The sequence below is a fragment of the Neophocaena asiaeorientalis genome, unplaced genomic scaffold (genome assembly GCF_003031525.2).
Source record: "Neophocaena asiaeorientalis asiaeorientalis breed wild unplaced genomic scaffold, Neophocaena_asiaeorientalis_V1.1 scaffold317, whole genome shotgun sequence".
NCBI lineage: Eukaryota > Metazoa > Chordata > Mammalia > Artiodactyla > Phocoenidae > Neophocaena > Neophocaena asiaeorientalis.
This window is the reverse complement of record NW_020173114.1, coordinates 1,851,652-1,879,534: the sequence shown is the minus strand read 5'-3', so window position 1 is coordinate 1,879,534 and position 27,883 is coordinate 1,851,652. Positions and strand designations below refer to the sequence as shown.

General features: G+C 36.8%; 2 protein-coding genes and 1 non-coding gene across 3 annotated transcripts in view; 2 read left to right on the top strand and 1 right to left on the bottom strand.

Annotated features, from left to right (window-relative positions):
• The first annotated feature begins 344 nt into the window (after positions 1-344).
• GTF2B (general transcription factor IIB) lies at positions 345-27,871 on the top strand. The gene is made up of 7 exons (XM_024743557.1): positions 345-427; positions 4,446-4,552; positions 21,021-21,154; positions 23,393-23,539; positions 23,665-23,794; positions 24,977-25,258; positions 27,453-27,871. The coding sequence occupies exons 1-7, from the start codon at positions 411-413 to the stop codon at positions 27,584-27,586; spliced, it is 951 nt and encodes a 316-aa protein (XP_024599325.1). The 5' UTR covers positions 345-410; the 3' UTR covers positions 27,587-27,871.
• PKN2 (protein kinase N2) overlaps positions 14,482-27,883 on the bottom strand; it is a 164,895-nt gene continuing 151,493 nt past the window's right edge. The window contains exon 24 of the mRNA XM_024743555.1: positions 14,482-15,073. Coding sequence (XP_024599323.1) covers positions 15,066-15,073 — 8 coding nt within the window. The 3' untranslated portion in view covers positions 14,482-15,065. The remainder of the gene's footprint in view (positions 15,074-27,883) is intronic.
• On the top strand, positions 18,138-18,210 carry TRNAR-CCU (transfer RNA arginine (anticodon CCU)). Its single transcript has one exon. It is a non-coding gene; the product is annotated as a tRNA-Arg (tRNA).

Genomic DNA, 27,883 nt, shown 5'->3' with positions numbered 1-27,883 from the left:
CTCGAGTAGCTGACTCCGGGCGGGGGGAAGGGTGGTTAGCCATCGGGAATGCAGGCTTTGCCCTCTCCCTGATGCCCGGGTTATCTTTGTGTTTTAACTCAGTCAAGTTGAGGGTACCTCTGGTGTAGCTCGTTTGCAGGGTGCCCTTGTGGATTTTCCTAGGTAGTTTCCTCGATTGGCTCAGGCACCACAGTGAATGACCGAAATTGAACAGGAAAATAAGAAAACGCAAAGAACGTGGCGTAGCTCACGTTTCTTGGCCTTTCTCCCGACCCGTAGCCGCGCCCTATTACGACTGCGTGGGCGACTCGCCTATAAAAGCCAGTCTCGCAGCGTTTCTCCGTCACAATCTCTTCCTGTTTGCGGTACGTTAGTCGTCCTTGGTGGCTGGAATTGCAGTGGTCGTGAAGATGGCGTCTACCAGCCGGTAAGTACGTCCAGCCGAGCTTGGGCAGCTGAGGGGCGGGCGGCGAGTGCGGGGGCTTGCAAGGTGGCCGCCGGCACTTCCGCGTCGGGCAAAACGCCGCGGAGGTGCGGGGAGAGGCGGCAGGACCGGCCGGTCGCCCCGGACAAAGGCACTCCCAGAGCCAGGGCTGACAGGGGTGTCGCAGGGGGTACCGAACCGCTGGCATTTCTCCGCCAGCGTCCTAGGCCGTTTTCTCACCCAGGCACCACCGTGTGAAGGGTCATGTGTCCCCAGCCCCTGGCCTCGCGTCTTTTACGGATATTTCACCCGTCTTTTTTTTCTTGTTAATTTTTTCTACGCTTGGTTTTCTGTCTGTGGCTCAACAAGCCCGAGGGTCCGTGAATCCTCCTCTCTAAAGGGAAAGGGTTAATTTTAGGCCCCTATTGATCTGACAAGCCAGGCAGTTAGGGACGTTAGCGTTGGTAAGGCTGAGGGAAACTGCCATCCCCGAGGCCTTTTGAAGTGGAAGCTAGGGCATTTCTGAAGAGTTGATAAGTTCTCTTCTAAGAGATTTCTTTACAGATGTCGTCTGCATACTCTTGAAGAAGATCTTGCCTGCAGAAAATTACGTATGCTGGGAAGTCACTCTTTAATATTATATTTTAAAAATGTGATGTACCCATATGTACAGGAAGTGCACACAGTGCCATTAGAGACAGCCTTTAATCCTGTGACATGAAAAATGTGTGCAGACCGTAATTATATCTCTCATGACCACTATGAGGTATATGTTAGGATTTTTGCGTAAGTGTAAACTGAGTCATGCCAATGTTGACTTATCCAAGGTTAGTGTTAGAACAGAGTGTAGAGTCTCAGATATCTATTTCCTGTTGTCACACTTGGCCTCTAGTTAACTCATGTATTAAAAGTATCAAATTAACTTCTGTAGCTTCTGGAAGGCAAGGTAGCTCTGGCATAATTTTTCTGAGCTTGTTATCATCTCTGGAATTGAATTCGTGATGAAAGCCATTATCACAAAATAGTAAGCTGGAGAAATCCAGGCCCTTTCTGGTAAACTACCAAGGCTTACTGCTTTATGTTACTGTATTTTTAAAAGGTTGGGGGTGGAGGCAGCCTTAGCTAAAACTACTTGGACACAGCTCTTAAAGCCAGGGACACTTGTTCATTTGTTACTGAATTAGTAAACACTTGTTTGCTAATTCAGTGTTTGAATGCTCAGTCATTCTAACTGGGTGTGGCTCTGCCAGGTTAGGCTTCCTTGTAGGTAAATGGAGAAATAGCTTCCCAAACCACTTATCTATGACTTGTATTCTCTCATGGCAGTAGATCTGAAAGGTAAACGTGGTCATATTTGGGCTCAGCTTTTGTATATAATAGAACAGGAAATGGTATTTGTAAGAAATGTTGTAATAGTTAAATATAGTAAATTCACTTGATAGATTCTTTACCAAAAGAATACATTTCCTTTGTGTGCCTTTATTCTCTTCATTAAAAAAATCTTTGAAATATTTCTTTGAAGTAAATTTTTTCTAGGCATGTCCAGCTCTTAAATGTATGTCATTGCTGTCCATCTGTTGAGTTTTTCTACCAGTGAGAAAAAAGGTAAATGTTAGTATTTCTGTCCTTAGCTTTTTTCCCCCTGAGGAAGATGTACAGTGACTAGGCTATGAAACTGCTTGGTGTTTTCACAGAGAAGAACACAAATGTTGTGACTTAAAATCTAAACTCCACCACTTATTAGTTCAGTGATTTTAGGAAAATCGTTTTCTGAGCATAATCTTTAAAATGGAGGTAATGCTTAATTTTCAGAATTGCTAATGAAGATTAATAATATATGTATAGTACTAGACACATAGTAGGCACCTAATACATGATAGCTATAAAGTGAAGTTTGGCATTATGTGGCTTCTTAGGCAGCCTGAGTTATTTTAATCTCAGTGGTGGTGGTTTACTCCATTCCTTCCCTCTTGTTTCTCTCCCTTACTTCCCCACCACCCCACTCCTGTGCTTCCTCTTTTGTATTACCCTTGTGGGTAATTTCATTAAAATTGACTGCTTGAGCACAGTTTCATTTTATTTTGGATAGGTAACACAGGCAAATCATAGAAAAGCAAGAAGAAAAGTGAAAAGCAGTTCCTTCTTTCCCTAGCTCCTAGCCATCTAATTCTCCAAAGCAGTCATAATAACCAGTTTCTTGGTGTTTTCATAGTGATTCTGTGGTTTCACAAACATATGCATATAGTCCTAACCTCTCTTCTTTGAAAAAGTAGTCTAATATAAACACTGTGTGCTACCTTTTTACCTTTTTTGTGAAATTAGCACACACATTTTAAGTGTACAGTTCAGTTACAAAGTGAGCACATACACATAGCTACCACCCAGGTCTAGAAATCAAATACCACTAGCACCCTGGAAGCCTCCTTTATGCCCTCAATCATTACCCCTTCCTAAACGTAACCACATCCTGACTTCTAACACCATAGGTTTGTTTTGCCTGATTTAAACTTTATATATAAATGTATATGTATTCCTCTGTGTCTGGTTTCTTTTATCAGCATTTTGAGATTTATTCATGTTACTGCATATAACTGTAGTTCATACTTTTTTCAGTTTTCTGTAAAATCCCCACCTTACTCTTTTCACTTAGGATATCTTTGAGATGTTTCCATATCATTTTTATATACGTATACACGCACACAATAGTATGTCTACTTATTAATAGTATGAAATATATCAGTCCTTGGTATGCTGTGTGCCACATGGCTGCCCATTTTATGCATTTGTAATTACTGTTACTTTACTAACATTTCCTTTATTTTTACACAGTTTTCTTTAATAATTTCTACTAATTTCTTAATGTTTTATTTGTCATAATTTATTAAAATATTTTTATAGTAGAAATTTATGGAATAAACGTGAGTATAAAACAAATCTCCATTCCCTCTTTCCGCAATGAAAAGATCCAAGATGTGTTCTGGTTAACCTGAATATATAAATTTTGGGAATATGGATTACTTTATCATTTTTTCTGTGGGTATCACCTATGTTGAAAGTTAACATTCTGAACTGTTTGCTACTTTGAGAAACTTTATCCAAAACCACAGATACCTATTTACATACTTTAAGAATGCTTGATGTTGTCTTTTATGTGTATATTTGTGGTGGTCATAACATAACCTTGTTCTGTATTAACTTCAGGTGAACTTTTAAAAAGGGCTTATTTTCAGTGATACCAGACATTTGTGATTGTAAGGCCACACCCACAGAAATAATTACTAAATCTATGTTAAATATCTTTGATGCTTTTTAGAACTGATTCTGTTAGGTCATTTAAGGCTGATGTGTCTTCCCCAGACTGCCTTATTTTCAAAATAAATTAATCAAACAAATTGTTAATATCACATAGATTAAAAAGTAGATCTTGAAACAATTTCTTGAGGGCTCACAAACTTAGTTCTGGTCTAAATGAAACCATCAGGTCCTAGCCACCTCTACCACCCTTGTTTGTTTACCTTTTAGGTTCAGTGTACTATTCTAAGTGTATTACTAAGGTGTGTAGGGCGTAGAAAACAAAGACTTGAAATTCATTATCTGACCATAGAAATAAGTGGCAAGGGTCACAAACCCAGATGGTTATGTGTAAATGTTGCATGTTATTATGGTAGCTAGTCATTTCTATGTTAATCAAGGTTTATAAACATTTTAGTAGCCTACATGTTAAAAGAAAAAAAACACTTGTTTTCCATTTAAGTTTTTAAAGCCTTCCATTCTGCAAACCAATAACTTGTTCTTACAAAAAACAATTCCAATCGTATCTGTTAATACTAGCTAGGATTTAAAGTAACCTAACCTAGGATTTTTACTTTGAGAATTTAGCTTAAATGTATTATAAATGTAAATGTATTATAAATTTATTGGAAAAATGTTCAAAATCCTCCTCTTTTCCCCCCCAAAAGATTAGTACTTTGTTGCATGTTGGTTAGGAGGATATTAAAAAAAAAATTTTTTTTTCATTTAGTTTGGATGCTCTTCCAAGAGTCACATGTCCAAACCATCCAGATGCGATCTTAGTGGAGGACTACAGAGCTGGTGATATGATCTGTCCTGAATGTGGCCTGGTTGTAGGTGAGCAGTTACTATGGTTTTAACTGAAATCACTATTTGGGGCATTTTGTTTTTGTGTATTTTCCAAACTCTCTTTTAATGAATACATTCTGACTTTTTCCCCCTACAGGTAATTCATATTTATTGTAAAACAAAAATAATTAGAGAAAAGGAAATAAGAGTGAAATCAGAGACACCATATTTTATTGTCTGTACAAACGCATATATTTCATAATGTGGGGCAGGAGGGAACATCTCAAATTGAGATAGCTGATCCAGAAGAAAAGGCCCTTAGTCCTTTGTCTCCTGCATCCGTAGTCTTAAACATTTGCATTCTTGTGCATATGAAATAATGAATACATGTAATCTAACTTTTGCGACTTTTGTATATTTAAATATGATTTATTTTAGAGTAATAAAGGTAGATAAGCATGATTTATTTTGGAGTAATAAAGGTATATCTTTATAAAGGTACTGAGTCTCATCCAAGGCCTTTTAGTCATCAAAAATGATATAATTTTCATTTGCTCATACAGAATGATTTGTTTATGAATTTCTAGTGTGAAATTGTTAGTGTCAAAATAATACTTCTTAAAATATCACTTTTATTTCTACTTTCTCACTAATCTAGATATGTAGCATAACTTTAGGATAGAGATAGTCTGTTCAAAAATTTTCTTATGGTGGGGTTGCCGCCAGCACCTGAGAAAAGGAGTACTACTTGAAGTTTGAAATACTCGAGGTTGAAACTGCTAGTAGGATTGTGGGAAGTATAACAGAAACATGGGTGGTGATATACTGTGGAAGTGTCTTGCTTGGAGGACATCTGTAATATTCATGCAAATAGGCTGCTTGCCTCAGACCTCCAGTGGGAGTTTTAAATCATACAGAGTTGTTAATAGGAATCGGAATCCATTTGCAATTATATTCTGCTCAGTAAGCAGCATTAACAGTTAATATACTTATATGCTAGGCACTGTTCTAAGTGACTTACATATTCACTCAGTTTATCCTTGGAGACACTTGTGAGGTGTCTTCATTGTAGAGGTGCAGAAACTGGAGTTTAAGTAGTCTGGCAGTCTAGCTCCACTGCCTGCATGGGAGCCAAATTTCTATCCTGCCGTTGTCTTTTGTAATAAAATGAGTTCAATCTGAGATTGGCAAACTGTGACCTATCACCTGTTGTTATATGGTGTGTGTGCTGAGAATGACTTTTATGTTTTTTAATTTTGAAAAAAATCAGAATAATTTTGGGGACACATGAAAATATTATCAAATTCAAACTTCAGTACACATAAATAAAGTTTTATTGGAACATGGCCACACTCAATTGTTTATATATTGTCTATGGCTGCTTTCATGTTACAATAGCGGAATTTAGTGGCTGCAACAGAAACCATATGTGGTGCTCTCATCACATCATACTGCTGCTCAGTGCACTACAAATCCCAGTGAAGCAGTTATAAACCCACAGCATTTTTGAGTGCCAGGCATATCTCCATACTGAAACATTTTATTTATTTATTTTGTTACCATTGCATACCCATCATGTGAAAATGAGAAAAAAAGCTGAACTCTGAATGTCATGCTTTTAAGGCACAGTGGAGCGTAGGTTGTTACTGAATTAGATGGCAAAGCATTGTGTTCATTATGCAGTGATACTGTAGATGTGCCAGAAGAATACAACAGACGTTGACATTACCAGACTAAGCACTTATCACAATACTACTAACTCAGGAAAACAATGGTCAGAAAATTTAGAAAATATATAGTGGAATATCTCATCACAGCAGAATTTCTTCACAAAAATAAAAGAATAAAAATAAGTCAGTTTGGCCTCTTGACCTGCAAAGCCTAAAATATTTACTTTGGCCCTTTAAAGAAAAGGTTTGCTGACCCCTAAGTTAAATGAGAGCATTCTGTCTCTTCCAAAGTATTAAGATTGAATTGATAATATGTAAGAGTGAGACAGAGACAGAAGACTGAAGATAATTTCAGATTCTTGGCTCTCCTAACTTCTGTAGCCACTTAAAAAGAAGTAGTGCAAAAATATTGCATTATATTTCCAGTCTTTCCATCAGCTTCACTTCCTAGTTGGGTAAATAAAATTAAGCAACTGGAGAAGGAAGATATAATTCTCAAGGCTTACCTGCTTTTTTGTGCTTGGAATCCTTAATTTTTAGTTGCATTTTTCTGTTATATCAAACCAAGGGAAGTTAATTTTCTTTTAGTTTTGCTTTATTATTAGTCTTGAACAGCATCAAAACTACTATTTTTCAATCTAACTAAACCTACTAGGCTAAATTTTAAGACCTGAAAACTTAAAAATATAATCTGATTAAGCTTCTCTATATATAGAAATACCTGTTTATGATAACTGGTTTTTTTGATGTAAAGTATAACAAACACTTGATTTAAAATATACAGTAGCCTTATTCACAGATATTGCGGTTAAATGTGTAATATGATGTCCTGCAAGTGAAGAATCTATTCCATGACTAGACAAGGGGAGGCAGGCAAGAGGCTGCTAAAAAAGTTCTGTTTTGCTAGGGATATCATCAGTCAAATTATGTTGAGAATAGTTTAATTGATCATGACATTCCATGGGTCTAAATTTTAAAAATAACATATACATACGTACATACACACACACATGTATATCATTGTCATATATCAATAATAAATTTAGATTTGCATCATCTTGCTGGTTTAAAGGCATATGCTTTGTTGCCAGCTCAATTCAACCTTTCTCTCTAATACTATGGAAATAGGGAAGAAATTAAGCTGGACAAATATTCTGCAGTCCATTGAGGGCATAAAATTTGTGGCTTCTTTCATGTTTGAGATATTGATGTTCATAGAGATTTATATCTAGACAACATCATCATGTGTTTCCTAATAAATAATCTTGGTGTACATAGTTTGATTGTACTTGCCGTGAAATTTTACATTGTCTGAAAGTTTTTAGATTATAACATATTTATTGAATAAGCATTTTGAATAGCTTTCTGTTTAAATAATCACCAGACAACCTTAGAAACAAACTCTTTTAGAATTGTTTTTGGACCACTCTGTACTTACTTAATATTTAATATGTTCTTGAAACTTAAAGCAGCTTGTTGTCACTAACTCCCCTTAATTTTAAACCCAAGACTAGATACTGCTCAACTGTTACCTTCAGAGCCATATATTATCCCTCTCAACTGAGTTATCAAGTAGGAGAGTCCATTACTATTATCTTTTTAAATGAAATTCATAATACAAAAAATATGTTTTATATAATATACCTTTTCTTTAGTCTCTAATAACACCGTTCTCACTGTCCTTCAAACCTTCATTGGTAGACTCCTTGAGGCCCACCACTCAGTCTTAAAACCAGTGCCATGTGTTTTAGGACTTTCTTAAAGCAACATCGTACTTTCAGGAACCAATTTCTGTTTCAGTAACATGACAGATCACCTCAAAATTTAGTGGCTTATAACAACCATTTCATTTTGCTCATAATTTTATTGGTCATTAATTTGGGAAGGATTCATCTGGGCCATTGTTTCGGCACTGGCTAGACCTGGAGGATCCACTTCCATAACGGCATCTTCATCTGCATTTTGATGCCTTTCTGTTCCTTGACCTCCCCACAGAGGTTTGTCATCCTCTAAAGCTTCTCCATAGTTGTGTTAGAGTAGTCATATTTCATACATGGTGGTTGGTTTCTACGAGAAATATCCCAGGAGCAAGTGTTTTCAGAGAGAACAGAAGCTGGACTCAAGTAGTTAAGGGCTATGCCTTGGAACAGGGTCACTTCTGCATTCTATTAGTCAAAGCAGCCCTAGGACCCACCTAGATTGGAAGGGGAGGAGATATAGCCCCCCCTCAATGTGAGGGTGACAAGGTCATGTTGCAGAAGAACATGTTGTTGGGAAATATTATTGCTGCCATCTTTGGAAAATACAATTTGTTACATGTTTGATGTCCTGTTTAATTTTTCCCCAGTATTTAAATGGTTGTGTAGTATTTAGTCTCTCAGGTTATTTAGATTGTTTCCAATTTTTTGTAGCTGTTTGTAGTACTACTTATAACATGTAATAGTTTAATTGACTTTCCTCTTGTATTTGAATTATAAGATTGTTATTTTAGACATATGAAGTATTGTGATTTGTCATTGGCTGTCTCATCAGTGACCCTTAAGATATTGGTAGTGATCTCTAAAATAGGGCCAATTTTTAAAGCAAAGCTTTGTCATTTCTACCATGTTGGCTGTAACAGCACTGTGTGGGTTTTTTCCCCCAAATCCTGTGTGATTATGACACTGTAAAAGTTGAGCACTAGGTGGCAGTATAATCATATTTAGATTATCACTTTGTTCATAAGTTTGACCTTGTATATTGTTTGGGCATGATTTATAGGCTGCAAAGTGTAAGGTTAGTAAGCTGTCGTAACAGCTATTAAAACATGAAATTGGTTATCAAGACTTTTATAAATTAGGATTTCACAATGAGGTGTTGTTTAGAACTAGTGGTATCATTTCTACTTAAAGCCACTTTTTGTGTAGCATTTAAAATGGAGTTCTTCCATTGATTTTAAAAGTAATATAAGGAGGGCTTCCCTGGTGGCGCAGTGGTTGAGAGTCCGCCTGCCGATGCAGGGGACACGGGTTCGTGCCCCGGTCCAGGAAGATCCTACATGCCGCAGAGCGGCTGGGCCCGTGAGCCATGGCCACTGGGCCTGCGCGTCCTGGGCCTGCGCGTCCAGAGCCTGTGCTCCGCAACGGGAGAGGCCACCACAGTGAGAGGCCCGCGTACCGCAAGAAAAAAAAAAAAAGAAATATAAGGAAAATACCGGAAAATAGTTTAGATGAATTTGAAAGAGAAAAATGAGTCGATTTGACCTTCCCCTCCTAAGTTCATTCTGGATATTGTTTATACTAGTGAATCTGAGACATGAACGTGAATGTGCATTAAGAATCAGCTGAGAAATATGTTTAAAAAGATTCCAGGCCCCACTTCCAGAAACCCTAGCTCAGGTCATACATTGGTAACATGTTAAGAAACACAGATCGATCCTGTAAACTTTATAATTTGGCACATTCTTTGTGATCTCTGTACAGTTAGGCTTCTCATCTTTGCTTTCATATTTCCCATGTCTCCAGACCTAGACTGCAAATTCCTATAAGACAGATATCTATGTGTGTCCATAGTTCCTAGGGTAACTAGGAGTCAGTGGCCCTGGAGTCTAGACTTGGCTCTACTACTTAATAAGTTATGTAACTAAGGTTAAGTTACATAATTTCTCCAAGCTTAACTTTGTTTATGTGTAAAATAAGTACACCCCCCCCCAAAAGGACATGTACCATACATCTCAGATTTGTTAGGAATTGTTAAGAATAAAATGAGATAATGTATAAAATACATAGTATAATTTTAGTATGAGATTTCAGTGATACGTATTTTAGGGATATAAGTACTCCTTTTTTCTTAACCTTGTAGAAAAAAAGGGTGATTCCAAATCTGAGATGCCATTCTTCCTAGCAAGTCGATTCCAAAATGTGTTTTAGTGATTGTTATGGGTCTGGCATATTTAATGCTGCAATTGTAGTATTTTAAACATTATCGGATTACCATCTTTAAATTTGCATTAGCAGTGTTTCCTAAAGGAAAATATTCCGCTTTAGTTTACTATAGCCAAGTTATATTTTAAAATTAAGGAATATTTGTATTCACTTTAAAATTCTTGCTTTGTCATCTCTTGTAAGCCCTCAGACACAGCCTTTTTACCTAATTCAGAAATTTTTAATTTAGATGCTACTTTCTCTTAAGCATCAGAGAACCACTAATTTTACTTGGGTAACACAACCACTCTGAGGTAGTTTTTTGATTTTAAAGAAAGGGAAACTGAGGCTTGTAGTGTTTGGGTAATTAGCTCAAGATTCTACACCTAGTAAGTGACACAGCCACTTAAATCCAGATTTATTGGACTTGAAAAGCCTTTGGTCTTCGTACTACATGTTTCCATTAAACACTGTGCTGGTCAAGGAGAGTGATAGAAAGATGAGATGCTATAAGCAAGCTATGGACCAATTCTTTGTCTACTGTGTGGAAAGGAGGAAGGTAAATTAAAACAACAAAGAATGGTAAAAGTTCTACTACAGATCTTCCAAGTTTGGTGAGAACACGTAGGAAGGAAGTAGTGACTTCCTAGGGAAATTACTGTTGAATTTACATTGAAAACATGATCATTAGAATGAGTAAGGGTTTATGGAGGGAAAGTCATTCCAGGTAGAGGGGAAAAGAAACATGTGCCATAAGATGGAGGCCTGAAAGTATCAATATTAGTATGTGAAGGACTAAATGTATTGTGACTAAGTTAAGATGCATCTTCTACCAGAGCCAGGGCTCCTTAGCTTAGATGCTGCTGCTGCTGTTGCTGCTGCTTGTTGCGTACCTGCCCATATTTCAGGAAAAGCAAGGTCTGTTCACATATTCAAGGATGGAACTTATAATGTATTTTCCTTTACAAACTGTTTTCCTAATGGTAGTTACACTGTTGACTTGTACAGGGTTTTTTTTGTTTTTATTGTTTTTTAATGGTCTAAACATGGATAAAATAGGATTTTATGATATGGTTTGTTTCATAAATAGGATTTTATGATATGGTTTGTTTCTGGTGGATAATTCATTTTGGGTTGGTACCCAGTTTACATTGTGGGAACATAAAATCATAAAATAGGATTTTATGATATGGTTTGTTTCTAGTGGATAATTCATCAAAATAATTCATTTTGGGTTGGTACCCAGTTTACATTGTGGGAACATAAACTGATTTAGAGACTGACTATATTATTAATAGTATTTCTTTATAAAATATCTCTTGATCAAAGTTCCCTTCAAAATTATCTTTAATGCAAGATTTCTGATAAGAATGTATAGTAACCCTAGACTAAAAATCAGGATTCTTTGAAATGTGAGAAGGAATGGTAGGAAGGGTTAGGTGACTGAGGAAGGTGTGGAAACTAATGATGCATTTCATTTTCAGCATTAGATTTAACAAATACAGTGTGTTGGCTTAAACAGTTTTCCAGAGCACCTTGATTTTTTTTTAATTAAAAAATTCAGTGCTTTGGATTTACCCATCTTGAATAATAATACATTTTGATTATTGAAGTTTTTAGCACATTTTGAAAACTTCTGTAGTTTTAAACTAAATGATTTTAGATAAATCTAGCCTATGAAAACAAGTAGCTTGGGGGATATTGTTCTAAGACTCTTACTTCTGAATTCTCTACCAAAGGTGGTATGCCAAAATGCTTAAAAGATGGCAGAAAGAATTGAAATTCTGCGCAGTTCCTCTTAATATTCCCTTTTTAAAAATTCCTTTATTGGGACTTCCCTGGTGGCATGGTGAATAAGACTCCACGCTCCCAATGCAGGGGGCCTGGGTTCGATCCCTGGTCAGGGAACTAGATCCCACATGCATGTCACAACTAAGAGTTCAAATGCCACAACTAAGGAGCCTGCCTGCTGCAACTAAGACCCCACACAACCAAATAAATATTTTTTTTTTAATTTCTTTATTAATTTACAATAATAAACAGAAAACAAAAATATCCTGAGTCTAGGTCAGGTTGGAAAGTCAGATTATCTTCAGTATTGGCTTCCTGGCTGCTTTTGATATGCTGCAGTTTTCCCCTTTGTTAAAATTGCTACCTTAAGCCATTATGATTTTAATATTGTACTACAGAATATCTTTGGTTCTATTTACCATTTACAGCTTGCCTGGTAAGAAGGTTAAATGTCTGTTTAATTTGTCTTTGTGTACTGTTTCCTTTATACCATCAAGCAAAGTACCTTGTTTCTACAGGACATCCTTTCTTATCTCTCTCCCCCGCTACGGCATTATTCCTTGTAGCAGAAGATGCTGGTTGTTTTCCAGTATCTATTACCCAACTCTTTCTTTAATAATAAGAATCCACTGGGCCTGTGGCTGCTCAGCTAGACTGTATTTATTTCCCAGCTTCCCTTCCAGTTGGTTATGGCCACCTGATTAAGTTCTAAGAGTGCACTGTAAAGTAGAAGAGATTTGTGCAATTCTAGATCCTGCCCTAAGGGATGTGCTCTCCCTTTTTCTCCTTCCCATTGGCTAGAATGCAGACATGATGGAGGGAACTACCAGCAGCCATCATACACTACAAAATGCAAGTCATGATGAAGATGGCTTATCAAAAAAGATAGGAGGAGCCTGGGAGTCACACTAATCCAAAACTATTAACTATGGTAACCTGAGAAAGTTCCATCTCGTTGAAGTTGCTGTTGTTTTTGCTTTGATTACAGACCTACCTGTATCCTTCCTAATACATTTTTGGAATCATATTGGGAGTTTATTTTTGTTTGGATTCTCTGTTGTCTGCCAGGGATTTGTGAGTACCCAGAGAGGCTGAGAGTACTTAACAGTGGTGGATTGGAAGGTTTTCCAACATCACTGCCACCACTGGACTTGGATTGATAATTCTTTATTACAGGATGAATAAGCATAAACATCAGCCTGAGGCTTTTGAATACAAACTACAGTAAAGAGGAACAGTGGTCCTATGGACTTAACAGAAAATTCTGCTTCTGATACAGTTTACTAGAAAAAAGTTATAGAAAATAACTGCTTTTTCTGATCAGTGAAATAAAGCTTCCTTAATGTTTCTATTAAAAGTGGTCAGAAATAAAGAAGATAGTACAAGGAGACAAACACAGTAAAACTGTTTAGATAGCAATGAGCTGACTTAACATTCTAGAAAATTGAATCAGTAAAACAGAAAACAAACCTGAGAATATAAAGAGTGAATTTTGGAAAGTGGTAAAGACAAGATTGCCACTATGGTACTACTTGAAGATCCAGCTGAATATGATAAAATATTAAAGGTGCAATAGAAGAAAACTTGACATTCCTCACAGAAGACCCTTAGGGTTGCACATCAAGATTCCCACGCACCACTGGGGAATGTATCCTTTTAACATTTAAAAAGTTTTATTAATAAAAATTTGCAAGCAACCAACCAGTAAAAACATTACTTTGAAGGGACCTAAAATTTTATTGATGGAATACAATGAAGTTAAGTCTGATTCCTGTTTGTCTTGTGACACAGAAAGGAGGTCATAGAACAATCTTTCTAAAATAAATTTATACATAAATCCACAAAAATACAAAGCTGAGTTTTATTTGCTAATTGTCATGTGGAACAGTAGTGATGACTATTCCCTGATATTTCTGGTTCTTCTCTTTTGGGCCACATGGTACAATTGTATTTCCCCACTCCATTTGAAGTTAAACATCACCACTTGACTGGCTTTGGCCAATGGTATGTGAGTAGAAATGTTACTATTAGATACCTGTTTCCCTAGCATGGTGACTGGCATGTCTCAAGTGGTAGGAATTCCATCATCTTGAATAAGGACTGCATAGAAAGCAGTCCTGGGCTTTCTATTCATACCATCCTCGGCCAGCTTTTTTTTTTTTTTTTCCTCCCTAATCCAGCTTGTCTTTTTTGAGGCAGTACAAAGCAAACACTAAAAGAAACTCATGCTAAGTTACTTTGGGGCCAAAAGGAAAATGTTATGAAATGAAGCATGTTGGCTAACTAATACTTTATCTTTAGAGTTCTAGAGAGACTTAAAAGATGTGAGTTAGTAAAGATAAAGTATTCTCTTTTTTTAAAAAAAATTAATTTATTTTTGGTTGTGTTGGGCTTTCGTTGCTGTGCACGGGCTTTCTCTAGTTGCGGCGAGCAGGGGCTACTCTTCGTTGCAGTGCACAGGCTTCTCGTTGCGGTGGCTTCTCTTGTTGCAGAGCACGGGCTCTAGGCAGCTGGGCTTCAGTAGTTGTGGCACTTGGGCTCAGTAATTGTGGCTCGCGGGCTCTAGAGCGCAGGCTCAGTAGTTGTGGCACATGGGCTTAGTTGCTCCGGACCAGGGCTTGAATGCGTGTCTCCTGCATTGGCAGGTAGATTCTTAACCACTGTGCCACCAGGGAAGTCCCTATTCAGATCAATTGTTTAAAATTAATAGACTATAAAAGTGGTTGAATATAAGCATATAAAAGTGGTTGAATTAAAACCACTGGTTAAAAGTGGTTGAATATAAGCATATAAAATACTATAGCAATTACTAGTTAGAAAATGAGATTCTTAACAACAAAAAGGTCTAAATGTGACATACATGTAATCTGAAAGAAGACCTTGAGAAAGAGTATTCCCTTGTTCAAGAAGATAGATAAAAATTGTTCTGTCACTCCCTCCAAAGTGTATAGGTTTGATACAGTTTAATTCAAATTCAACAGTATTTTGGTGGGGGTGAATTTTAATTTTTAGTTTATTAAGGTATAATTGCAGACAATAAGATTCAAAGATCCCAAATGTATGGTTTAAATTTTGTCATTGCATATACTGGTGTAACCAACACACTAATCAAGATATTTAGGGAGTTCCTGGCAGTCCAGTGATTAAGACTCTGGGCTTCCACTGCAGGGGGCACGGGTTCTATCCCTGGTCAGGGAACTAAGATCCTGCAAGCCTCACGATGCAGCCAAAAAAAAAACCAAACAGACAAACAAACAAAACATGATTAGACCATTTCCCTCATCTCAGAAGTCCCCTTATGCCTTTTTTTAGTCAGTCACCTCTACCCCGCCCCCCACCTCCAACCCAACCCAACCCAACCCAGCAATCCCTGTACTGATTTCTATCCTCAGAAATTGTTTTGCCTGTTTTTGAACTTCCTACAAATAAAATCATATAATATGGTTGGTTTTTCTTATGTGTGTGTGACTTTTTTTTTTTACTCAAAATAGTGTTTTCGAAATGCACTTGTTACTGCATTATTAGTAGTTTACTTGCTGAGTTTTCCATTGTTTACATTTTCCCATTGATGGACATTTGGGTTTCCAGTTTTTAGCTAATATGAATAATACTGCTTTGCACATTCTTGTATGAGACTTTAATAAATTTATTTCATTTTATTTATTGTTTTTGGCTGTGTTGGGTCTTCGTTGCAGTGTGCGGGGGCTTCTCATTGTGGTGACTTCTCTTGTTGCGGAGCACGGGCTCTAGGTGCATGGGCTTCAGTAGTTGTGGCTCGTGGGCTCTAGAGCGCAGGCTCAGTAGTTGTGGCTCATGGGCTGTAGAGCGCAGGCTCAGTAGTTGTGGTGCACGGGCTTAGTTGCTCCATGGCATGTGGGATCTTCCTGGACCAGGGATCAAACTCGTGTCCCCTGCATTGGCAGGTGGATTCTTAACCACTGCGCCACCAGGGAAGCCCTGTATGAGACTTTCTAAAAAATATTTATTTATTATATCTGGCTGTGTCAGGTCTTGGTTGCTGCGTGCGGGCTCTTCGTTGTGGTGCGTGGGCTTCTCTCTCGTTGTGATGCTCGGGCTCCAGAGCGCGCGGGCTCTCTAGTTGTGGTGCTCAGGCTCAGTAGATGGGGTTCACGGGCTTAGTTGCCCAACCAGGGACTGAACCTGTGTCCCCTGCATTGGAAGGCAGATTCTTAACCCCTGGACCAGCAGGGAAGTCCCATATTCTTGTGTGAGATTTTTGTAGGCAAATACTTAGAAGTGGAATTGCCAGATCATAAGGTGGGTAGGTGCCAAAGTAGTTGAACAGTTTTAAACTGGTGTGAATGATTTTGGCAATTATTCTCAATTTCTTCTTGAAAAAATAGATGAAACTCATTGTTGTAGAATATAGTGTGATATCTTAGTTAATACTCTTTAGACACCACTGATATGTGGATTGAGAACTGTGCATGTGTGTAATACCTAGATGTACATATTGAATCTGTTTACCTTTTTGGATGGGGAACTTGATCAGAGTGTTAGAGATCATACTCTATAGATGGAGGGAGGAGTAGTGCTATTATGTACATAACAGTCCTGCTATGATTTTGGCTATTAAAAACCTTTATAGGGCTTCCCTGGTGGCGCAGTGGTTGAGAGTCCGCCTGCCGATGCAGGGGACACGGGTTCGGGCCCCGGTCCGGGAAGATCCCACATGCCGCGGGGCGGCTGGGCCCGTGAGCCATGGCCGCTGAGCCTTGCGCGTCCGGAGCCTGTGCTCGGCAACGGGAGGGGCCACAACAGTGAGAGGCCTGCGTACCGCAAAAAAAAAAAAAAAAAAAAAACCTTTATATATAGACTTTCTATCTGGTGTTAATTTTACAAAAATCAGTGTGTGGTTAAGAAAGGAACTGGTGAAAGTTGGCATGTTTCTCTGTTTCTAGAACATGGAAGGCTTTGTGAGGTTGTGTGTTATGTGCACATGTGCTAATTGGCAGGCAACTTCTTGTCAAAGGTTGATTATGCCCAAACAGTATGGCTGCCTTGTACACTTACTCCTTGAAAAATTCTGTAATGCAGTTTCCTTCCAGAGCAGCTTTTAAAAGTGCGACCATTTAGATGTTTTCCAAGAAAATCCTTTATGTATTCTGACTTTTTTTCTGAATGATCTGCCCTATTTCTTGTTACTCATGCACTTAATCTGGTGGTCTAGTTGTAGTTTCATGATGTGCTTTTTGAGTTATTTTGGAAATTTTATTTTTTACAAATGCTATGTTTTGAGCAGTAACATATAAAAAGAGGGAATAGCTCTTAGCACAAACCACAGATTGTTGAATGAGTCATGTAGATCATTCCCACGTATGTGGAAAAATTACATCACTACCCAGTTCTGGTCTTTCTATTTATACTATCCTAGGCCAGCTTTTTTTAAAATTTATTTTCTCCCTAATCCAGCTTGTCTTTTTTGAGGCAGTACAAAGCAAGCACTAAAAGAAACTCATGGTAAGTTACTTTTGGGCCAAAAGGAAAATGCTGTGAAATGAAGCATGTTGGCTAACTAATATTTTATCATATTTAGAGTCCCAGAGAGACTTAAAAGATGTGAGTTAGTAAAGATATCCTCTTTTTTAAAAATTAATTAAAAAAATTTTAACATCTTTATTGGCGTATAATTTCTTTGCAATGGTGTGTTAAGTTTCTGCTTGGCTGCGTTGGGTTTTTGTTGCTGCGTGCGCGCTTTCTCTAGTTGCAGCGAGTGGGGGGCTGCTCTTCCTTGTGGTGCACGGGATTCTCATTGCGGTTGCTTCTCTTTGTTGCGTAGCATGGGCTCTAGGTGTGCGGGCTTCGGTAGTTGTGGCTTAGTGGTCTCTAGAGCGCAGGCTCAGTAGTTGTGGCACACAGGCTTAGTTGCTCCGCGGCATGTGAGATCTTCCCAGAGCAGGGCTCAAACCTGTGTCCCCTGCTTTGGCGGGAGGATTGTTAACCACTGCACCACCAGGGAAGTCCCTAAAATATTCTCTTAATACAGCCATTGTGTTAATTAAGATATTAAAAGTTAATGATGACATTTGATTTTTTTTTAACTTAAATTTATTAAGTAACTGTAGATTTGAAGGCCACAGTAGTTTTTTGTTTTGTGTACATTTGTGTTTTCATTTCACTGACTAGGAAAGTTGGATTCACTTTTCTCCCTTTGAAAACATGAAGCATGGAGACACTGTGGTATCACTTTGATCAGTAGATGCTATTAAAGGGACTAAACTTTGTCTAAAAATCTTGTTTTGGGGGACTTCCATGGTGGTCCAGTGGTTAAGACTCTGGACTCCTAATGCAGGGGGCCCAGGTTCAATCCCTGGTCGGGGAACTAGATCTCGCATGCCGAAACTAAGATCCCGCATGCCACAACTAAGACACGACACAGCCAAATAAATAAATAATAAAAATAAATATTTTCAAAAAATAAAAATCGGGGCTTCCCTGGTGGTGCAGTGGTTGAGAGTCCGCCTGCCGATGCAGGGGACACGGATTTGTGCCCCAGTCCGGGAAGATCCCACATGCTGCGGAGCGGCTGGGCCCGTGAGCCATGGCCGCTGGGCCTGTGCACCCAGAGCCTGTGCTCCGCAATGGGAGAGGCCGCAACAGTGAGAGGCCCGCGTACCGCAAAAAAAAATAAAAAAATAAAAAATAAAAATCTTGTTTTGGTGTTTTGATAGAAATTTAGTGAAAAGAGCTTGTAGTGGAATAGGCACAATATTATATAGTTTTAATCTTACAAAATATATATATATATATATACACATGAATGAAAAGACAGAAAGAATATATGCCAGAATATTTACAGTGGCTGTCTTTGGGTGTTGGTAATACAGGTAATTTTGTTTTGCTTATGTAACTATTTTTTGTAAGCAGCTATTCTGTAAAAAGGAAGAAAAGTCAGTCTCTTTAGAGTGGTCTCTTGGAGACATGGGCCTTGCTTATTAGTATTATAGTAAAGTTCAGTGCACAGTTACAGATTTTATGTTTCTTTCAGGTAAGTTTCAAAAATCATTATTAATTTATGTAATTAGAATTGCTTCCCAAGTTTAGTGATGTTTGCTTTTATGAGAAGGAAGCAGAGAAATTCATCATGACCATCCCATCAATTTAACTTTTTCTCCTTATTTTGGGCCACCTGCCCAATCTCTGATCCACAGAAGTTGCCTAAACTGATCTCCCTGCTTCTGCTTTCCTTGGTCATTCTTACTGCATAAGGTATGGCAAATGGGGATCCTAGCTCTATCCCAGTTCCCTAGTGACAGGGACACACGATAGTCCAAGTGAGATCTGGTTATTCCCAAGTGACCTGAGCGTTCAGAGAAAAACAGATTTTCCCAAAACCATCAGGAATGAATGATTCTGTTGTGTATTTACCTGTTTCCTTAAATATAACACTAAGATCAGATCACTGTACTCTATTTATAAGCATTTTAGTTAACGTACCATATATAAAAACGTTTAGAAGATGTAGCACAATCTACGTGTAGTTCCTTCTGTTCTCTCCCTGCCTCCTTTGCTGTCCTACTGATCCTACTGATCAAATACTGCAGCAAAGCACTCTGATATTGATCCTGTAAAAGTCTAATATGGAGATTAATATTTTACAACTGGTGCTCTTCTTATTCAGAATGAATGTCAAAATGTCAGAATGTTTGTTATCTTATTATTTTTATAGCTTATAAATAGCTAATACCAAACAACTTACTTTGAACTGGTTTTTAAGCACTTCATGTGTACTGAACCTGTATGAGCTTATTTAATGTTTAAATCTTTAAAATGAGGTTATTGGGGAAATTTAAAGCTGAGGAAGTGAAGGCACAGAAATGAGGAAATTTGTCCAAAGCTAAGCAGCAAGAGTCCACACTGTTAACCATTATATTAATTGACTGTCAATACCAGACTTATTTTTTTTAATTCCTTCCTTATTTATTTTTTTATTGGAGTATAGTTGCTTTACATTGCTCTGTCAGTTTCTGCTGTACAGCAAAGTGAATCAGCCATGTGTATACATATATGCCCTCTTTTTTGGATTTCCTTCCCATTTAGGTCATCACAGAGCACCAAGTAGATTTCCCTGTGCTATATAGTAGGTTCTCATCATTTATCTGTTTTATACATAGTAGTGTATATAAATCAATCCCAGTCTCGCAATTCACCCGCCTCCCTTGGTATCCCTACTTCTGTTCTCTACGAATACCAGACTTTTAACTACTGAGGTAACTTACTTCTGCCATTCCTTTCTCCTTTCTGTTTGTTGTGTATAGGCACAGATGAAAATGATCTGGTTCCTGCTTTCAGTTTTATCACAGCTGGTGGAAAAGCTCATGTTTTACGAATGCAGTATACAACAGATTTTGGAATCCCATTCGTGTTTCAGTTTTAGCTGTGTGATCTTTGGCAAATTAGTTTTATTTCTAGTGTAGCAATAAACGTGGTACCTACCTTTTATAAGGCTTTCAGTATTGAAAGAGAACATTTACAGAGGGCACAATCACTAGCATATGCGTGTGTTCATGTTAACTCTTGTCTGTGGTTGGAGGTGTTACCAGCCATTGAGCATTCCCCCCAAAGCAGTAATCTACACCAGATCTACCCATGTCTGGCTTCTTGCTTACTGATTTCTAGGCTTAAAGTTTATTCTGTATGAATTATTTGGCCCCAAATATTTTCTCATCAAATAGTTACTAAAACATACCCTTAGGCTTAGATCTTTGCAGAGCATTGCCCATGAAAACTTTGTAATTTTTTAAATGTTAAACTATGTGTATTAATACCATTGTGAATAGTGTTTTCTGTTTTTTTCCATGCCTGTTGCACATTTTGGTTCTTCATGGTTATATTACTTTATCTTTGCATCACATATGAATAGCTTTATTTTGCTATTTGTCCTTATTTTGACTAATTCTTTGTTCCAGGAGTTAGAATATGATTAATCATAGCATAATGTTTAAAGAGGGTTATTATTGGACTGGCACAATAGGAATGCTATAGGACAAATGCCTGAAACAGGATACTTAAGCTGAAACCTGATGTTTGTGTTGAGATTTTCTGGGAATAGTAGGGCCGAGTTGGGCATTAAGCAGCATTAAATAAATCCCATCTTGACAAAACAATTTAGACTTGCACTTATATTCTCAGGTGACCGGGTTATCGATGTAGGATCTGAGTGGAGAACTTTCAGCAATGATAAAGCAACAAAAGATCCATCTCGAGTTGGAGATTCTCAGAATCCTCTTCTGAGTGATGGAGATTTGTCTACTATGATTGGCAAGGTAATAAATCCATTTGGCAGGAAGTACCAGGTGCAGACTGACTAAAGACCTGTTTGGGAACTTTGCAAAAGTATCAGTCTGCCCCAGTGAGTAATCTTGATCTGAGAATAAGATTTGCCAGTACTACTATTGTGAATGATGGTTGCCTTATGCATTTCTTCCATCTTAAATGGGAGACCAATAGATTGAAGTTACAGACTCTTTGTATCTCAGGCCCTTGTTTTCATGAAGCAGTTTTGCACAAAAAATTGAGTGTAGTATGTTCTTTGAGTTCATATTGACATGTTCCTTGAATATGAATGTTTTCTCTTTTCCCTCGATACCACCTAAGATAAATTGGATCTCAGTATAGACTACTTTCTAATATTGGTGAATTTACTTTCCTCATCAGTAAAGTGAGAATAATATTACTTTATAGAGATATTGAGGGTTACATGGGAATGTATGTGAAGTATCTATAACACATGTAGTGTGTAGAATGTGTTCAATAAATGGTACCTGCTGCTATTATATAAAGCAGGAGCATAATCTTCCTGGCAGCCTGGCTGTTTTTTTGTTCTGTTATCTGAATTGGAAGTAGTAGTGGCATTATTCCAAAGGACTCATCAAGGAAGTGTATGCTATTTTAGGACTGAATCTGTATTACTGCATAGTCTATTTTTAAGAAAGTATTCAAAAGTAGGTCATTATTTTTTCATGGTCTATAAATTACATATTAAGTTTGAAAAATGGTGTAGGCTAATTTAAAAAGTTTATAATATTCAGAAATATTTTAAAGTAGGAGGTTTCTGTGTTTGCTTTAGCTTTACAGGCTGGAAGAAAGTATACTAAGGGCAGTTTTAAATGTTTAAGATTGCAACTAATTAATGCTGTGACTTTTTTAATGTTTAATTTTTTTCAATAGGAAATACATGATTCAAAAAAAAATGTAAAAAAAACCACAGTGGTTTTTCCTCACCCTTGACCCCTAAACTCTGTTTCTGTTGCAGCCCCCTTTCCCTGTCAGAACAGGTAACCACTATTAGGTTCTCCTGTTTCTTTTGAAAGTTGTTTATGCCTGTATGGCAAAGAAATTTTTTAAGATGGTACATTTGTCATATGTTAAATTTCTGAATGTATTTGGGGATATTTCTGGACTTTGCATGCTTTCTCTAACCTGGTCTAGTTAGTCCAATGCCACCCCACACTGTTCTGATATCTGGCTTTATTGTCCTTTTTCAGCATTTTTTTCACTTGTCTTTTCCATTTAAAGTTAGGATAACTTTGTTTAGTTTAAAAACAAAAAACAAAACTTGGGTATTATTTTCACTGAGTTTTGTTAGATTTGCAAATTGCCTTAGGGAAAATTGACTTCTTAAGGAAAAAAATCTTGTTATCCAGAAATACAGTATGCATTTCCATTTCCTTAGGTCATATGTGTCCTTCAGTGGATGTTTTAAAGTTTTCTTCATCAAGGTCTTGCATGTTTCTTAAGTTGATCCCTAGATATTTTATCTTTTTTGTTGCTGTTGTAATTGCAGCTTTTTCTTTCATCTTCTAACTGGTTGATTACACATATGTAGGCTGTTGATTTCTATTTGTTAATTTTGAACTTGCCCTCTAATGAATTCTCTTATTATTTATAGCAGTTTGAGTGATTTTCTTGAGTATTCTAGGTAAATACAAAGGTAGTATCTGCAAATAGTTTATCAATTCTGTCTCAAACTTGTACTTCTAATCTTTCTCTTGCTGAGTTTTAATATAATTATACTAATGTAATTAATATAATTGTTATATAATAACATTATATAATTAAAATTACATCATGTTGGTTAGTTTTTCTAGTACAGTGTTAGAAAATGGTAGTGGTAGGAGGTGTTTTTGTCTTCTGACTTCAGTGGTAATGCTGCTAATGTTTCTTCATTAATCATTGTGCTGGCTTTGGACTTGGGAGTTTTGTTTGCTTAACTTTTTAAAGCACCTTTGGAGATTATCATGTGACTTTTCTCCTAGGTCTATTAATATGATGGTTTATATTATTAGATTTTCTAATAATACATTTACATTTAAAGTATTTGCTAGAAAACCTCTTTAAAACCATCTTAACCTGGTACTTTTTCTTTTGAGGAATAGAGGGGTTGCTCAGGGTAGATTTCTTGGGTAATATGGAGTCAGATTGTATAAGTTAAGTTTTCTTAGAAATTGTTCATTCAGGTTTTCAAAGTTTTTTGCGTAAAGTTATAAAACTTTGTTTTATAGGGTACAGGAGCTGCAAGTTTTGATGAATTCGGTAATTCTAAGTATCAGAATAGGAGAACCATGAGTAGTTCTGATCGGGCAATGATGAATGCATTCAAAGAAATCACTACCATGGCAGACAGAATCAACCTCCCTCGAAATATAGTTGTAAGTTCTTGTCTTTAAGCCATGCTGGCTTTGACTTAGCATAATTTAGTGAAAACATGAAATTTTGCTATTGTGGCTAATTAAATGGCCTAGAATTAATTAAACTTAGTTTCTCTGCCTTGAAGGATCGAACAAATAATCTGTTCAAGCAAGTGTATGAACAGAAGAGCCTGAAGGGAAGGGCTAATGATGCCATAGCTTCTGCTTGTCTCTATATTGCCTGCAGACAGGAAGGAGTTCCTAGGACATTTAAAGGTAAGTTTTTAGTTGCTTAGATATAAATGTTATCTATTTCATATTAAAGTGACAGACCAAAGTCAAGCAGTTTTGACAGTAGGTAGATAAGTCATGTCTTCCTGGTTACATACAGTAATCCACCTAAGTACCTTTCTAAACACCACCTTATTTTATTCCTTGACAAAAATTCTTGTGATCATACTGATCATGTTCTTTTCAGGCTATTTCCCATGTAAAGTCATGTTAGTCCATGTATGCCCTCTGTTCTTTGCTAGTAGGATCTTCTGACTATATCTTGTGCGCTTTGAGGCCTGGCATCAGAAGCCTTTGTAGTAAGTCTGTACACTGGATGCACAGAAAAGTTTCCGCTCCCAGCACAGGTCTCTACAGGTGAGGGAGTCAAGCCTTAGAAAGCATGAACGAAACTTTTTCTCATGAGTTAGACAGTTTGTATTTTCACACTTCGGTTGGAGGCTTTGCAAGAACCAGTGTTTTTCATCTAATTTGTAGTTTACCCATGAAAACATTACAGCTTATTCACAGTGTTGCTGTGATACTTACACATTTTAGCTTAAGACTATAATTACCCTTCATTCATCCATGAATATTTTTTACGTTTTCTTGTGTCAGAGTGAAGAGGCAGTGACCATTATCATTACCATCTTTTGGGTTATTACAGCTAAAACTAAGGCTTTTGTTAAATTTATTCTGAAAGTGGTAGTTGAATTTTTAGAATAACAGGGTCAAATATTTGATCTCATTTTTCTATAGCCTGTAATCTCAGGGATTGCATGTACGTATGAAATTGTGTAACTTGAGAAACCTTCTTTAGTTTGAGTACTTTCTTTCATCTTCTTGACATACTCCTTATAACAGATTAATACATAAATATCAAAGAAGTTTTTGATTGGTTGAAGAAACTTGCATGAATTGAAACTTAAGAGAAGTTAATATTTTGAAATATTAAAACCTACATTTAACTTTTTAAAAACTTCTTTTAAGTGTAATAAACATTTAAATTAACAGAAATTTTAAATTAGCTCTATGAGAAGTATCACTGAGAGGATTAGAGATTGATCTTTAAGGCATGATTGAATTTTGCAATTAGAATATATTACTTTTATAATCAGAAATGATAGATTTTACAGTGAACTACATGGCCTATGTGGATTTATTTATTTACTTTTTTTCTCTTTTTAGAAATATGTGCCGTATCACGAATTTCTAAGAAAGAAATCGGTCGATGTTTTAAACTTATTTTGAAAGCTTTAGAAACCAGTGTGGATCTGATTACAACTGGGGACTTCATGTCCAGGTTTTGTTCCAACCTTTGTCTTCCTAAACAAGTACAGATGGCAGCTACACATATAGCCCGTAAAGCTGTGGAGTTGGACTTGGTTCCTGGAAGGAGCCCAATATCTGTGGCAGCAGCCGCCATTTACATGGCCTCACAGGCATCAGCTGAGAAAAGGACCCAAAAAGGTAGGATTGTTCATCAGGAAGGGTAGTGATGAAATTAATGAAGGCTGTAGTATGTGATTGTATTTCCATTTTAAGTACGAAGCAGGTACAGGCCTACCTGGTTCTGTTGCACTTTGCAGATACTGCATTTTTTTTTTTTTTTAACAAATGGAAGGTTTATGGCAATTCTGAATTGTCAGATGATGGTTTACCCATGAAAACATTTTTACCCATGAAAAGCATTTTTTTAGTAATAAAGTATTTTTTAGTTGAGGTATATGCATTATCTTTTTAGACATAATTCTTCTGCACATTTAATAGACTACAGTATAGTGTAAATATAAATTTTATATGTATTGGGAATCCCAGAAATTCCTGTGATTTGCTTTACTGCAGTATTGGCTTTATTTCAGTGGTCTGGAACTGAACCTGCAATATCTCTGAGGGACACCACTAAATATCTAGAGCCCATGTTTAAGAGGTAGTTCCTTAGCATCATAACTTAAGAAAATACAGCATTTTAAGTGTCTCATAAATAAAAATATTTGGAGGCATAACCCTGTGTACAGACTTAACATTTTTTTCATTTGAATTAAGTAATTAATTTTAGTTTGTACATTTTTCATTTTTAGAAGTTTTTATTTGTTCCCCCTAAATTCTCCTGGTTATTTTGAATAGTCTGTTTTTCCCCTCAAAACTTAACTTTTTAAATCTTGAGAGGAGGTGGCCATGCTTTGTTTCTCATTGGCTGGCATGGTACCCTACAGAGAGGCACACTATAAATATGTGTTGACCATCAAGTTTTAACTTTCTGTGAAACCTGTTCTCTTTCTTCTTTTGTATGCTATTCACAGTTTCTTCGTGAAAATGCTAACATAAGTAGTTAAACCTTCTGCAGCTATTTTTGAATTTACTGTTGTAGAACTTTCAAGCAGAAGTATTAAGTGAATTTCTTTACAAGCATGCATTCCTTAATTAGTTTCATGATCCTCAAAAAGATTTATAAAGAAAAGGGAGCAGTCAATTCTAAATTTAAAAGTGAGGTAGTGAAATTACTTGCTGCCTAGCAGCCAGTTGACATTCACATAGTTGACATTGATTGGTATTTATGTCTAGAAAAATATAATGCAACATACGATAAGGAAATTTAAAATTAGCTAATTGTGCACTGATGGCAGCATCCACACTGAAAAGCTGTAAAATCTCACCGATTTGAACTGGCTCTGAAGAGATGGTAAAATGAGTTTGTATTAAAGGGTGTGTTTAAAAAATCTATTTTGATTAAGTATAACTAACCAAATAATTGTCAAGTGGCAGTCCTTTGGGACTTGGTTTAAAAAATGGAAGGAAAATACGACACTGACTTTGAATGGTAAAAGTGGATCCTTGGATTCTGTAATAGACTGTAGAAATAACTCATGTGAGCTCAATATATGTGCTCAATTATGTGTTTATAATAGTGAAAAACATCTATATCATGCTATAATATACAGCTGTTTGACCTCAGATATGTTAAGTAGAAAAAAGAGGCTGTAGAAAAATACTTACAGGGACATCCCTGGTGGTCCAGTGGTTAAGACTCCAAGCTCCCAATGTAGGGGGCCTGGGTTCGATCCCTAGTCAGGGAACTAGATCATCATACATGTCACAACTAAAGATCCTGCACGCAGCAACGAAGATCCCACGTGCTGCAACTAAGACCCAGAGCAGCCAAATAAATAAATATTTTTTTAAAAAAGAAAAATACCAACATGATCCCATTTTGGTTTTAACCTAACAAGAACCTCTTAATAGAGGTTTAGCTAGGGGAGACGTTGCAGGGGAACTTTTAAACACAGAACTAATAAAGTGAATTTCTTTACAGGAATGTATTCATAGATTCTGTGATCCTCAAAAAAATTTATTGTGAAGAAGTCAGTTCTAAATACAATGAGCAGTATAATAGCTATCACACATAGTGCTATGCCTTGAGCACTGTTTAAACGTTTTCTGTATAGTAAACCTTTTAAACTAATTCGACAATGCTTTGCGAAAAGTACTAATACCATTATTATTGTTGTTACTGTAGCCCTGCTTTCTACTTTTTAGTTTTTGAAAATATTTTTGTTTTCTTTTTCACTTAAGACGTTTTATAGTACCATGTCTCACAAATGCAGGTAGTAGAAGGGGAGGTAGGATGGAAGTTAAACTTAATATTTTGATTTTTGTCTTTTAGAAATTGGAGATATTGCTGGTGTTGCTGATGTTACAATCAGACAGTCCTACAGGCTAATCTATCCTCGGGCCCCAGATCTGTTTCCTACAGACTTCAAATTTGACACCCCTGTGGACAAACTACCACAGCTATAAATTGAGGCAGCTAATGTGAAACTCCTATGAACACTGAACTTTTGCCTGTTGTACATAGCCTATACAAACTGCTGGATTGAGCCTTTAATAAGGAAAAACGAAAGACATGGTACGCATTCCAGGGCTAAATATTAATTGCTTGGCATTCATATGTATATACTAGTGAAACATATTTAATGAAATTTCTTATTCAGTTTGCTTTCTTTTGTAGCAATCTAGGAAACTGTATTTTGGAAGATATTTGAAATTACATAATTCTTGAATAAAACGTTTTTCAAAACTAAAGGTTTTGTTACA